The 13,738-nt window shown below is 54.6% G+C and overlaps 1 protein-coding gene across 2 annotated transcripts; it reads right to left on the reverse strand.

The window, feature by feature from the left end:
• Nucleotides 1–1,073: 1,073 nt before the first annotated feature.
• CTSK (cathepsin K) lies at nucleotides 1,074–11,559 on the reverse strand. 2 transcript variants are annotated; one of them, XM_084613936.1, is made up of 8 exons: nucleotides 11,401–11,559; nucleotides 8,921–9,047; nucleotides 7,209–7,331; nucleotides 6,261–6,416; nucleotides 5,712–5,930; nucleotides 3,819–3,984; nucleotides 2,167–2,272; nucleotides 1,074–1,989 (listed from the first exon to the last, which is right to left on the reverse strand). In XM_084613936.1, exons 2-8 carry the CDS (start codon nucleotides 9,044–9,046, stop codon nucleotides 1,890–1,892), a joined length of 996 nt encoding a protein of 331 aa, XP_084470062.1. In that variant the 5' UTR covers nucleotide 9,047; nucleotides 11,401–11,559; the 3' UTR covers nucleotides 1,074–1,889. The 2 variants fall into 2 exon arrangements, with proteins under 2 accessions (XP_084470062.1, XP_084470063.1); XM_084613937.1 differs by lacking the exon at nucleotides 11,401–11,559 and adding an exon at nucleotides 9,402–9,421.
• Nucleotides 11,560–13,738: the final 2,179 nt, after the last annotated feature.

Here is a 13,738-nt window from a genome sequence, read left to right on the forward strand (position 1 = left end):
ACAACCCAATGCAAACCTATTTGCTAGAGCTGTAGCCCTCTTGCCTTGTGATCAGTCCTCGGATACTTCCAAAGGGTCACCCCACAGATGGCTGCATTGCACCAAGTGGTGAAGCAAGCCCAGTAGAGGTTGAGTCCCACAGAGAAGAGACTGGCCTGTCACAAGCACAAAGGGACTCGTTATTGTGGCTGCTGGTTACAGACCGACCCTGTGGTTCTCTCCAGCTCTTCATGCTGGGCTGCCTAGAGTTCTCACATGTGGCTTTTTTGTGTCTGTAACATTGGGATAATGTTTACCCACTAGAGCTGGTCAGAAAATGGTTTCTCCTCCCCCCATGGAAAATTTCAACAGTTTCATTGAAAAAAAATCAAAAGGCAAAATAGTTCAATTTGGAAATGCTTCCATGGAGCCTCATGGGAGCAGTAGCTCAGATGCCTCCTGCCTCCACTCTTCTCTATAGGCTGACTCCCTACTCAGACTACATATCCCATGATGCATCATAATCTCCCCTCTTGGAGTGATGAGGCCAGGCATCATAGGAGTCCTATGGCCATGGTGCATCATGGGAGTTGTAGTCCAGCTGAGGAGCGTGGGGCAGATGATGCAGCTGGACTACAACTCCCATGAGGCATGGTGGCAGAGGTCAGAATCTATATTGTTCCATTTTCAGGCATTTGTTTTTGTTTGATGAAAAACATCAAAGCTTTCCGTGGGAAGCAGGCAGAGACTCTTTGCAAAATATTTCATTTGGTCAGACATCCAGTTTTCCACCTACAGTTTGGATGCAAAGGTTTTGACCGGCTGGGTTAGCCACCTCATCCGGCAGCGGGGGCCCCCATGTATTTGTAATGTTTTCAAACAGCATTGAGCTCCTCCAATGGCAGGCCCAAGGGAATCATGGTCGAGGCTTAACAACAGGACTGGCAAGCAGCGAACAGGGCCGGGGCGTCACCTCGCAAGGCCCAACCTGACACCAAACCGGGAGGTCAGGATTTGTGGACGCCATTGGCAACCTTGAATCAGTGCCCCCGTAACAATTCAGCCGGGCTACAGAGCAAACCACCAAGCACGGGACGGGTTATTCCCAACTGGGTTTATTTAAAAATAAAATCATGTCAGTCTCACCAGAACCTGGCACACTGGAGTAGGGCTGCAAGTGTGCATGGGATACGGAGTGGGCACAGTGGTTGCCATATGTGCCAACACACAGGCAAAGCATCCTCCCCTTCCAACCCCAGCGAGGCAATGTCTCCAGTGGAACGAAGGACAGACAGGACAGGGGGAACATGAAGCCACCTGCAGAACCTCACTAGGAGGTGGAATCCAGGCAACCTCCCCCCACTTTGCTGATGCATCCCAAGGTTTCAGAATCTGGGTTACACGATCCCTCTCACCTGTGTGTCTCTGTCCCTATAGTGGGGGGTGGGGCAGGACAGAACTCAGCAGCAGGGCGTGCATCATACGGGCTGCAATGGACTGCTGCATACGAATGAGGGACGTTGGGGCCACGGAGCAGATCCAGGATTTAGGAGACGCGATGGCTATAGTTCTACAGCTCATATGGGTAGAGACCTGCTCCTCTGGAGCTGCTGGGCGAGAGTTCTAATCCCAGCAACAGCGTCTGTGTTCTTTTACCCACGCATCCCAGGGAGAGGGAGATGCTTACGTTTTGGGAGGTGGGGGGGGGGCTCATAGAACAGGGACAATCCCTCGTCAGACTTTGCAGATCAAAAAAGAGAAGGGCAGAGTATAAAAATGGCAAGCACAAAAGGCTAGTACAGAAGCCGAGGAGGAGACAGCCCCGGACGCTGAGTCAGAGATGCAGATACTCCACGATGCCAGCTCAAAAATCCAGCCGCTGCTTTGGAACAGTGCTCGGGGCGGCGGGCTCACATCTTGGGGAAGCTGGCCAGGTTGGCAATGCCGCAGGCGTTGTTCATGTTCCGGGCCATCAGGATATAACCCTTGTTGCCCCAGCCCTCTCCCCAGCTGCGGAGAGAAAAGAGAGGGAGTGAAAAGCTCTGCCAGGATTCACTGGCCCTTCCCCATTTCTATAAGATCACCCTGGCCCAGTGCCACCTTTCCTCACCACGGGGCTCCTGGCAGAGGCTGCGGCTGCACTCGGAGGCAGGTGCCCTTAGAAGGCACGGGCTGGCGTTGCATTACCTGTTCTTGACAATCCAGTGCTTGCTGCCCTTCTGGGTGCCATATCCCACGGCCAGCACTGCGTGGTTGATATTCTCAGCGCTGCAGCTTTCATCGTAGTACACACCTGGCGGACGGAGGGCAGGAGTCACTCGTGGGTATAACAGCACTTTGGGACATAGGAATCGCCAGACTGGACCAGCCCCATGGCCCAGCTAGCCCAGAATGTCATCTCTGATAGCGCTTCTGAAGAAAGCGCAAGAACCCCACAGTAGGCGGATGTGGGATAATCTGTCTGCCATGTTAGATCTCATCCTGGTCTCTAATAGCTAGAGCAAGGCTTAAACCCATCCCCCACTCAGTTTCCCCATCTATACAATAGGAATAATGATACTGACTTCCTTTGCAAAGCACTTTGAGTAGCTTTAGCCTACCTCTTAACTAGGGCCTGTTATTATTAAATCCTGAAGCATGAGGTTTAATATCCCTTCCAAAAACGGTGAGCGTTAATGGCGACAACTCTGGCTGCGCGTGTTATCTACATAAAGGTCTAATCTCTTTTGGGCTCTTGTTAAATTCTTGGTCTCACCACCTTCCTGTGGCAATGAGTTCCGCAGCCCAATTACACTCGGTATGGAAAAGACTGGAAACCAAGTGCAAGTTGTTAACAGTGAGGGTGATTAACCGCGGAAACAATTTACTGAGGTGAATAGTGGATTCCCCCTCACAAGCAATTTTACAGTCAAGGTTGAACTAGACAGCCTAGCTTAGTAAAACAGCCCAAGAGGAGCTAATTCAGGGAAGCCCTACGGCTTGTTTTATACAGGTGGTCAGACTATCAGAGCAAACAATTATTTTTTGTCAAGGTCCAAATGTCTTGATCAAGGTGCAGTCAAAGGTCCAGATTCCATAGAAAACAATAAGTAAATAAAAAGATTTGGGAGTCCATTCAAAAAATGTCCGGCAGTCCAGATTTGGGCCGCAGTCCGCCTATTGACTACCCCTGTTGGATGATGACCGTGGTCCTTTCTGGCCTTGGAATCTATTTCCTTTTAATCAGTTTCAAATTTGGCCACCTTTTAAATGTCATCAGCTGTCCATGCAAAGCATTACAATCAATGCTAGCTGCCGTTAGTTGTTATGCTGATTGTTACAAGTCAGCCCATTGTAAAGCAGGATCATCACCCTGCAGGCAGCTTGGACTTGCAAGCATACACACACACACACCCTGTCCAGGGAGTTCCTCACCGGACAACTCCAGCATCATTAGCATAGAAGGGGCACACTACACACAACTCACTGTGTGGCAGAAGCTATCCCAGAACCCAGCTCCTGTCTGCTCTGCCTGTGCATTAAAGATCAGCTGGCACTTCGCATTAGATCAAGGGATGCCCTTTGTCAAAATTCCTCCTCCTCATCTGTCTGCCCAGCGGCTGCCTTCCACCCCAGAGGTGGCTGCATTTCCGTGGCATCTGCACAGCCCAGGGTGGAAGATGTGATGATGGAGTGGGATGAAATGTGGAGAGTGGGGTCTTACCCTCCCCTTGATGCCCAACATACCTGAGACTCCCTTCCCACCAGCAAAAGCCAAGGCGGAATAGACCCCACCCTATGGGCAATCCCGATGCGTCTCTAGTCATCACCTGGGGCTCATTAGGTTCCACTCTTCCTACCTCTGCTGTAGAACTGGAAGGAGGACAGGCTGGCATCAATGCCCACAGACACAGGCCCCACCCTGGCCACAGCTCTCTTCAAGGCCTTCTCATTCCCTTCTGGGATTTCCTTGTACCCACGACACTTGGCGGCTTTTCCGGTAGGGCTGTACATGCAGGTTTCATCCTGCAGGGGGCAGAAAGCGCAGCCGGTGATGTCACCAATAGGGCAGGTTGCAATTTCACTGTCAAAGGTGGTTTTCGGGGGAAGGAAACTGGCTGCTTTGTTGAATCGGAAATTTCCAGGGGATTCTGATTTTGTCTCCGTTTTATAGTGGGTTTTTTTTTTTTTTTTAATTTTATCCCCCCGTTTTCTGCAACCAAAACTGAAAAGGTCTGGCCGCTGTGAGAGAAACCAGCGGGTTTGACCGACCAGCTGACATTTTTCAGTGTCCGGTTGCAAAAAAACCCCAAACCCCCCCCCCCCTAAAGTTAAAATTTTGGTTTCCAATAAAAACTCTGAGAACTCTGCGGAAAACAAAACCTTTTTCAATTTCATCCAAACTTTGTGCTGGGGGAAAAAAAAAAAAATAATTAGAATTTCCCAGCCAGCTCTCGTGATCAGAGCCAGGCAAGGGCAAAATACCCGGGGTGGGGGTGGGGGTGGGAGGAGAGTTGCTTTATGCCCCTGATACCCCAGGAAAACATCCTCCTCCATCATCCCGATCAGGAGTTTGGAACAACTGTCCTGGGGAGACAAGGACACCTGCAGAACCTATCCCAGCTTTTAGGGGAGAACTGCCCTGCTGGGGCACTGGACTGGGTCAGTACGCAGCGGCCTGGAGGCGCTGGAGAAAACTGCTAGCTCTGTAAGGAAGCTGCTGGCTCATTCCTGGGCAGTGTGTGAACCGTAAGCGCGAGGTCCAGCCAGCAGAGAGCTCCCACGATCTCTCCAACCCAGAAGCGGGTAGCGTGACCAGAGGGGGCCGCTCAGGAGGAAGTAGCGCAGCCGGGGAGCTGGCTGCAGAGGAACCCGGGTCGCGTGGGTGTCAGGAGTGACAGGTTGAGAGCCAGAGTGGGGGACAGCTGGGCTGCGGGGGGATCAGTAACCTGGGCTGGCGGAGAGCCAGGAGGCTCAGTTGTGAGTCGAGCTGGGCGAATAAGTGATTTTTCAATTCAGGTTGAACCAAAAATCTGAATTTTTTCTGGTGTTTTTGATGAACCGAAGCAAAGCACTCGGGGCTGGTCCGTTCAGGGGAGCGGGGCCTGAAAACGGAGGCTCCTGCCTGCCAAGGGTGTGCCCTGGCAGGGCTAGTAGTTATGGGGGGGGGGGCACAGCACCACCATCACCACCGCTTGGCCGAAATGATTCACGTCAAAATCAGGGATCGTTTCACCTCGACCAAAACTGCATTTTTCCTGGAGTAAATTAGGTGTCCTGGAAGTGCTGCCCAGGTCTGGCGAGGAGCCCTGCCCCATCTCAGGAGCTCTTACACCATGGCACAGCTCCCTACAGCAAGCGTCTGCTGGAGACGTAGAGCAGCTGCCGGCTAAGCTCCTCCTGGTCCTACACAAGTGGGCAGGGAGCAGGAGGCGTCTCGTCAGGGCAGAGCTGGCACAGGTTACTTCCCCAGCGGCAGCAGGAAGTCAGTGGTCACTAGAGTCACCATCTAGTGACTGCCCCTTATCTGGACTGGATCAAGCCAGCTCCACTCACTGCCATCCTCTGGGCAAGAAGGTGCGAGTCCCCCTCTCCCAGCCTTGCAAAATTCTACTCCAAGGAGTTAGCGGCTGCTTTGCCCTCAGTGCCATGGGGAGCAGACCTCACGCCTGGACTGGTGCATCACCATAATCCCTCCCCCTCTGCCCCCATCTCTGTCACCAAGTTGATAGAGCCAAAGCCGGTGCACTGACCTGGCCGATGTAGGGGTAGGAGTCCTCTGAGTCAATGCCCCTGTTCTCCTTCACGTACTCGAAGGCGTTGGTCATGTAGCCGCCCCCGCAGCCATCATTGTTGGTCACGCAGTCGACCAGGTTCTGAGGGCTGAGAGACAGCATCTTTCCGGTCTGCCGCTTGAGCTGCCCCTCCAGGGCCCCGACGGAGCTGAAAGCCCAGCAGGAGCCGCACTGGCCCTGACACACAGGAGGGAAGATGGTCAGAAATGAGAGGCTGTTCCTAGCCCGAGGGGCAGAAGGAGCAGAGAGGGAGAGCAGAAAACAGCCAGTATTTGTGATTATTCCCCCCACTGATATGTAAGGATCTCACAGGAGTCAGATCTCCATCGCCCTGGCCTAAATCCAGAGCCACTCCACCTCTGTGGAAACCAGCTCAGATCCCGGCCACCTGCTCTCTGAGCTGGTCCTGAAAATCCTGGCCAACAAGCAAAGTGCAGTGTAGGGCAGCCGTACGGTTCAACCGGGGTGGACAAGGAAGTGCCGACCTTGGACAACAGCACTGCTTACCTGGTTCTTCACGGGCGTCACGTAGCCCTTCTTCCTCCAGTCCACCGAGTCCGGCACCCTCTCCTCCCAGTCGGGAACGTAGACCGTGTCATTACTGGGCCCACGCGACGGAGGGACCTTCAGCCCCGTCATCTTCTGCACCACCTCCTCGCTGGTCTAGGGAAGGAGAGGCGGACGTTTGGCAAAGCTGGGCGCTGGCGGACAGTTTTGTAGTCGCCGTTTGGCGAGAGCTGCCGCGCGTGGCCCAGGGCAGGAGGGGCCGTGAACCAAAGGCACTGCCTGGGGAATTGCACGGTAGAGGAGAACTTTAGTGTGTCTAAACCTGCCAGGCTGGTGCACGCCCCGGCTGGAGAGGAAACATGAGCTTCTGCCAAGAGAGAACTCCCCTCTCTTGCCCTGCCATGAACAGTGTTTAAGCTGGTGCAGCACGGACGCAGGGGTCAAAGTGTACAGACGCGGAAGCAGGTCGTGCCCCTATGCTCCAGCAGCCAGACTCGGTGCCTGGACAGATGGGGATAGGAGCAAAGCCCCATGCTCAGACGCTTGGTGAGATCGTCTTCCCCACCTCGTTAGCATATGTACTGCAGCGGCACCTTCACGCACTTTCACCGGGCTGGGGCAGGGGGTTGGGGTGAGGGCTCCGGGGTGGGGCCAGGTGAGGAGCCCCGTGACTCCCCCCAGGAGCCGGACCTACTAGCACCAGGACAGGTAGGGACTAGTCTGCCTCAGATCCCGCAGCACCGCCGACCAGACGGTCATTGGTGCTGACCGGAGCCGCCAGGGTCCCTTTTCAACCAGGCGTTCCCGTCGAAAACCAGGCATCTGGTCACCCTAAGCCGAACTCCCCAGCGATGATCATGAGGCAGACGGACAGACGGTAACGCTGCTGCGGCACCGGGGGATAATTCACAGAGGATCTGGAAATACCCCGGCATATCATCCACCTACCATGTCCCCCAGGTGGTTCATGGCCAGTTCGTAGGTGTGGGTGCCCAGAGAGAACTCCAGGTTGTGGGTGGCGATGTACTTGAGGTTCTTCTCCCAGATCAGCCGCCGCGAGAGCTCGTCCATCTGTGAGGCAAGGAGGGCTCAGGAATGGAAACACACCAGGCTATTGGATGCCAAGGGCCGGACCCTGCTCAGACTCCCGCCGGCGCTAGCATGGGGAGTTACAGCAGGGTCTGGAGCCTACGTGGTGGGGGTGGGAGTTATCGCCGTCCCAGTGCACCGCAGAGATCGAGAGCTCTGGAATAGAGCCTCCCATATTGCCCTGGGATGGGCAAGGTGATCTCCCGGGTCTTGAACCCAGGCCTGGGAGTCCCCAGACACCTGCCACATCCTGGCCTCCACTCAGTGGCTACTGAAGCCCACTGGGCTATAGCCCCAGCCAAGGCACCACCCCCGGGAGCTCTGATTGGAAGATCGCCCAGCTCCACCGATTGGTCCAGCTATGCTGTTTAAACCAGAAGGAGGAAGTTTGTCTGAGGAACCAGGTAGTTTCCGGTTGTGGTTGCGTCAAACCCTGCTTGGGGCTGGCCCCCACACCCAGTCGTGTTCCTGGTTCCTGCTCTGCTCCTGTTCCCACCGTGCTCGCCCCCAGTGACCATTCCCGGATCCCACCCTGGCCTTGGACTTCTGCACCTGACTCCTGCGTGATCCTTGGCTCTGGCCTTTGGCACCTGACCACGGCTCTGACCCCCAGCTTCCAGTGCTGGTTCTCCCTCTGGCTTGATCCCTGGCTCTGGGAACTGGCAGCTGACTCTGGTGCCGACCCTTGGCTTCGATCCCCAACCTGTACCCCTGCTCCACCCACTAGACCTGACTGCCTCTACCCCAGTCCATAAGAGCCAGTCAACATCCATGCAACATCCTGGTGGCGCGCGATTGCTTTCAAGCTTCAGGAGAATTCCCCAGGCTGGCCAAAGCAGTAACAAGTGGCTGGGGGGTGCCGCAGCAGATGGCCCTCGCCTTTTGTGCCAGCGGACCAAAGTTCAAACCCTGGACGTGCCTCGTGCAGGGGATAACTCAGGACCTCTGATGCAGGAGGTCAGGCTTAGTGGCTCATTAGGGTCCAGTCTAGCCTTAAGCTCTAGTCCTACGTTCCCCCACAGTCATGCAGCCTCTCGGCCTTTCCCCATTGCTAGCTCCTACCCTCTTTCGGGGGTCTCTCATAACCCCTCTGCCACCGAACTTCTAGCCCTACAAGACCCGCTCTGCCCATAACCCTAATCCCTCCACTCCTTACCCCTCCAGGGAAGGGGAATCTCATTGCCAGTGCTAGGCACTCCATCAGCCACTCAAAAACCAGCTGCCCCGTTCTCAAAAAACCTCAGTGCTCCAGCTACAGGAAAGCCAGGGGCCTGACTCTCCACACCCATTCGTGCTGGGGCAGAGTGGGTGTAAAGTGCTACCGGTCCCCCTGATGTGGCAGGTCTCTGCAGTGGTGCGAGCGGCGACCACATGAGGGCAAACCAGCCCCACGGTCTTTAGCAGAGGAGACAGACCTCGGCTCTGGATCCCCGTGCGTGCTAGCGGGGCGGCGGCTGCTTTTGGGGCCTGGCCTGCTAAGCGTTCAGCCCCACAGCTGTGCTGAAGCCCACTGCTCCCCCAAGCGTCCTGACCCATATGGAGCTGCCGGACTCCTGCCCCACCCTGGGTACCTTGCCGTTGTACTCTTTGCGGTAGGTTTTCTTCCATAGCTCCCACTGCGAATCCAGCGCCTCCTCTGGGTACACGCTGGCCTTCACTGCTGGGAGCAGCAGGGCTAGTAGGCTGATCCACCACATCCTGCCAGGGCGGAGGGGAAAGCCATGAGCAGGGCAATGTAGGAGGGCAGCATTGGACAGGTTAAAGCGATACGAGACTCCCCCCTCCCCGACGACCTCCAACCACACAGGGTCAATACAGATCCCCATGGCTGTAGAGGTTGCATACCCTGCAGGCACAACGCATGGCAAAATGTGGGCCAGGTCCCCCTCTAGTGGCCAGTCCGCATAGAGGAGAACTGCCTACTACAGCTGCCAGAGCTGCCCTTTTAGCTCAAGCGGTGGAAGTCTGGGTTGTGGTTCTGAAAGTTTGGGTTCAACCCTGGCTGATGACCCGCAGGGGAGGGGGTGTCATTACACCGGCAGGCGTTCGCACCCTGTTTTAACACAGCTGCAGCTCAAGTGATTGCCTCCTGTACATTACCCCTGCGGCTGCAGGTCGCTGGGGCTTAGCATTGCTGTGGGGAGGGGGGTGGGCTCCGGCCCTGCCCCGTTCTGCACTGTGCCTGCTCCGTGACTAGAGCAAGGACTTTGCTCCTGAATTCTGGTGACATGGAGCCCTCGGAAGCACTCCACTCCCCGGACCAAAAACGCAAAGCCTCGGCAGGGGGAGGGTTTTACATGGGGGCGGTCAATGAAAACTTCAGTGTGAGGTAGGCTCTTCTTTCACCAGCCGGATCCCAGCCCCTGGACTCCCAGCTGGCTGGGACAGCCTGGTCAGATGTACAAGCAACCATCACATGAGCCCCAGCAGCTGTTTCCCATTAGGGCCTTTTGGCAGATGCCTGGGAGATTTTGGAGGAATGCAGGGCAAGCCGGCTGGGCTCGTTAACTCGGCTCTACGGCAGCTCGGCCTGGCGTAGGCCGGCCCAGGATAAAACCCATTGCAGCTCATTGCTGCCTTAGCTCCCCCCTGTTCAAGGCATTTTCCACAGGCAGGTAACGTTATTGCCACCTTACAGATAGGAAAACTGAGGCACAGAATGAGGCCCTCAGAACTGAGGTCTTGCAGCAAGTCAGCGGCTTTGCTGGGAACAGATCCCAGGTGTCCTGGCTGCTGGGCCAGTTGCTCTAACCACTGGACCACCCTGCCTCCTCTCAAGCCTGCTATCCCCATTTCCCAACTTCAGAAATGCAGGGCAGCGTGGGGAAGGGACGTGTCCCAGGGGCACGGAGCTGGGTGTAGAATGCAGGTCCCCCAACAGGCACTCCTGCCCTCGTCAGCTGCCAGGATCAAGCCCTGAGCTCCACGAGGAGTCCTTGTGGCACCTTAGAGACTAAAATTTATTTGAGCACAAGCTTCCGTGGGCTAGAACCCACTTCATCAGATGCATGGAGTGGAAAATACAGGAGCAAGTATAAATACATGAAAAGATGGGAGTTGCCTTACCAAGTGTGAGGTCAGTCTAATGAGACAATTCAATTAAGAGCAGGATAAATAACTTTTGTAGTGGTATCCTCCCTCAGTATCCTCGTTTTTGCTGATACAGACTCACATGGCTTCCACTCTGAAACCTGTCACAGCCAGCATCATCACCGCTCTGTCACGCTCCCTTCAGTGCCCTCTGCCCGCGTCCACCCTCCAGCCCTGCCTGGCACCCAGCATGCCAGTGACCAGAGATGAATGGACGGCTCCTCCCGCTCTGTGCAACCCGCCTTCCCCATGCTGAGCTCAGCTTGTTAAACCCCTCTTCAGAAATCAGTGACCCCCAGGGCGGTGTAATGGCTGGAGCACTGGAAATGGGCACAGAGCACCTGGTTTCTGTCTCTGGCGTGATCCTGGGGGAAGTCACGTCTCCCTCTCCATGCCTCAGTTTCCCCTCTCTCACCTTTTATCTGCCTGGTCAATTCTGAGTGGAAGCCCTTGAGGGCGGGGGCTGTTTCTCACTTCAAGTATGCACCGGACCTAGCCCAGTGGAAGCCCTGGCTCTCCAGGAAGGCCTCCAAGTGCTCCCATAAAACTAACATGCCAGACTCCCCGTTCAGTTTACAAGCCAGGCTATCAACCCGGGGTTCCAAACTGCTTCCATTCCCCTGGGCCTGGGGGAAGTTCAGCCCCAGCAGCAAACTTCTGAAACTGCCCCAGGCCTCTGCTGGTCGGTCCAGATGCTCAGGGGAAGAAGGAAACGAAAGCGAACAAAGAACCTATTCCGAGACCAGCAAAAGCTACTGCCTGGGGCTATGAAACCTCTTCTGCCCCCCAGGGAAAGCTCTGTAATCTGGGCCACAGGGCACAGGCAGGAGAATCTTTCTGCATCGTACCCCACAGGCATGGGGCACCAGCTTCGGAGCGAGCAGACCCAGCAGCCCTGGTGGCTGTGTCTGGAGAGCTATCTTATCCCCCTTTGCTGCTAAGGAGGAAAGCGGGGCCTCACCTGTAAGTCGTGGCTGCTCTCTGATACCAAAGTTAGCAACCTCTTCTCCGTGCCCCAAAGAGATGCCGAGCAGAGATGAGAGCCGGGATGCTGCAGCCCTGCTTGCCTGCTAGTTCTTTTTATGCTGGCTGGATTGAGGAAGTCGGGCAGGAAGCTGGAAAATATGGGCTGTCAGTTTCATGCAGGGTTTACTCAGATTTGCATATGGGCCTGGCGGGTGGGGGAGGCCTGCAGAGTGCGGAGCTGGCTGGGTGTTCGGTTTCACATGACCTGCAGCTGCCTGCAGAACTTAGTCACCTCTCACCGGGCCTTGCCCCCTGGGGAGTCATTTGCACCTGGACAAAGCGGGTGCAGGGGAGAACTTGGGGGGGGGAGGGCATGTCTATCCCTCCCCCAAAGCCCCAGGAGGACACAGATTTTCTGAGCACACACCCCATCACAGGGTGCACAATCCACGCCCTGCCCCAGATTGGGAGGGCGCTTATCACCACCTGGGAAGCCCAAAGGGCCCTTTGCTTTTAATGCCACCCCAGAGTCACAGGTACCACCCCTACCGAATCCATCAGCAAGGCATGGAGGGTCCTAGCCAAGGAGGTCTTGAGCACCCTGCGTTTCCTCTGGCTTTGGGGCAGGTCACCCCTTGCAGGATTAGTCCCAGATTGGCCTGGTTGTCAGCCCCGAGCACCCCTCGTATAAGCTGCAGTTTATCGGAGCTACGGGCACGTGGCCCCTGGGCAATTAAACCCCATAACTAGCTGCAGGAGTCACTTGGGTCAACACAAGGCTCGACCTTGCCCCCATGGCTCAGCACGCTACTTGTGTGATGCCACCTCTTAGCAGAGGCACCGGGGGATTGACCCAGCGACCTCAGAGCTAAGAGAGCATGAGCAGCGACAGCTTAAGCTAAAACTCTACACACGCACCCCTCTCCCCCAGCCACACATCCCACCCAGCCCAGCCGCGGGACCAGGCTCTGTCTGAGGGGCTTCGAGCTCCAGCCCCCTGCTGTCTGCCCCGGGCTCCCACCCCACCTCCCCCGGCCCCCGCTGCCTCCCCCGACTGCCCTATCCACGGCTTAATTTGTCCCCAAGCTTGCTGGGGCTAAGTAAATCTGCTGTGAAAAGTGATACTCGTATGTTTGTTAATATCACTTTTCACAACAGAATTACTAGCTTGCAATAATGACAGGTTTCAGAGTAGCAGCCGTGTTAGTCTGTATTCGCAAAAAGAAAAGGAAAGGAGTACTTGTGGCACCTTAGAGACTAACCAAAATGAGTTGGACGTGTGGATGTGCATAATTTATTTGTTTTTCCTAAAACTAATCAAGTATTTTAGGAACAAGTGTGAGCGGCCATCAGCCAGAGGTGGTGGCCGCACTCTGAGGCCACCAAATAATTTGTCCCTAAGGAATCAGAAAAAGAACAGGAGGACTTGTGGCACCTTAGAGATGAACAAATTTATTAGAGCATAAGCTTTTGTGGGCTACAGCCCACTTCTTCGGATGCATAGAATGGAACATAGTAAGAAGATAGATATGATTTTTATATATACACACACACACACACACACACAGATAAGTTGGAAGTTGCCGTACAAACTGTGAGCGGCTAATTAGTTAAGATGAGCTATTATCAGCAGGAGAAAAAAAACTTTTGTAATGATAATCAAGATGGCCTATTTAGACAGTTGACAAGAAGGTGCGAGGATACTTAACTTAAGGAAATGGATTCAATATGTGTAATGACCCAGCCACTCCCAGGCTCTATTCAAACCCAAGTTAATGGTATCTAGTTTGTATATTAATTCCAGCTCAGCAGTTTCTCGTTGGGAGTCTGTTTTTGAAGCTTTTCTGTTGCAGAATTGCCACCCTTAAGTCTTTTACTGAGTGGCCAGAGAGGTTGAATTGTTCTCCTGCCAGTTTTTGAACGTTATGACTCCTGATGTCAGATTTGTGTCCATTTATTCTTTTGCATAGAGACTGTCGCTTACAGACAGCCCCCAAACCTGAAGCAAATACTCACCAGCAACCACACACCACACAACAAAAACACTAACCCAGGAACCTATCCTTGCAACAAAGCCCGATGCCAACTCTGTCCACATATTTATTCAAGTGACACCATCATAGGAGCTAATCACATCAGCCACGCCATCAGGGGCTTGTTCACCTGCACATCTACCAATGTGATATATGCCGTCCTGTGCCAGCAATGCCCCTCTGCCATGTACATTGGCCAAACCGGACAGTCTCTACGCAAAAGAATAAATGGACACAAATCTGACATCAGGAATCATAACATTCAAAAACCGATAGAACACTTCAACCTCTCTGGCCACT

Source organism: Lepidochelys olivacea (assembly GCF_965140295.1).
Source record: "Lepidochelys olivacea isolate rLepOli2 genome assembly, chromosome: 24".
Taxonomy (NCBI): Eukaryota; Metazoa; Chordata; order Testudines; family Cheloniidae; genus Lepidochelys; species Lepidochelys olivacea.

Coding starts and splice junctions, on each gene's coding strand:
- CTSK (XM_084613936.1), bottom strand. CDS start 9,046: ATGTGGTGGATCAGCCTACTAGCCCTGCTGCTCCCAGCAGTGAAGGCC. Junction 3,985..5,711: donor CCTACCCCTACATCGGCCAG/GTCAGTGCACCG, acceptor TGCCCCCTGCAG/GATGAAACCTGCATGTACAG. Junction 2,273..3,818: donor CTTCCAGTTCTACAGCAGAG/GTAGGAAGAGTG, acceptor TCCGTCCGCCAG/GTGTGTACTACGATGAAAGC.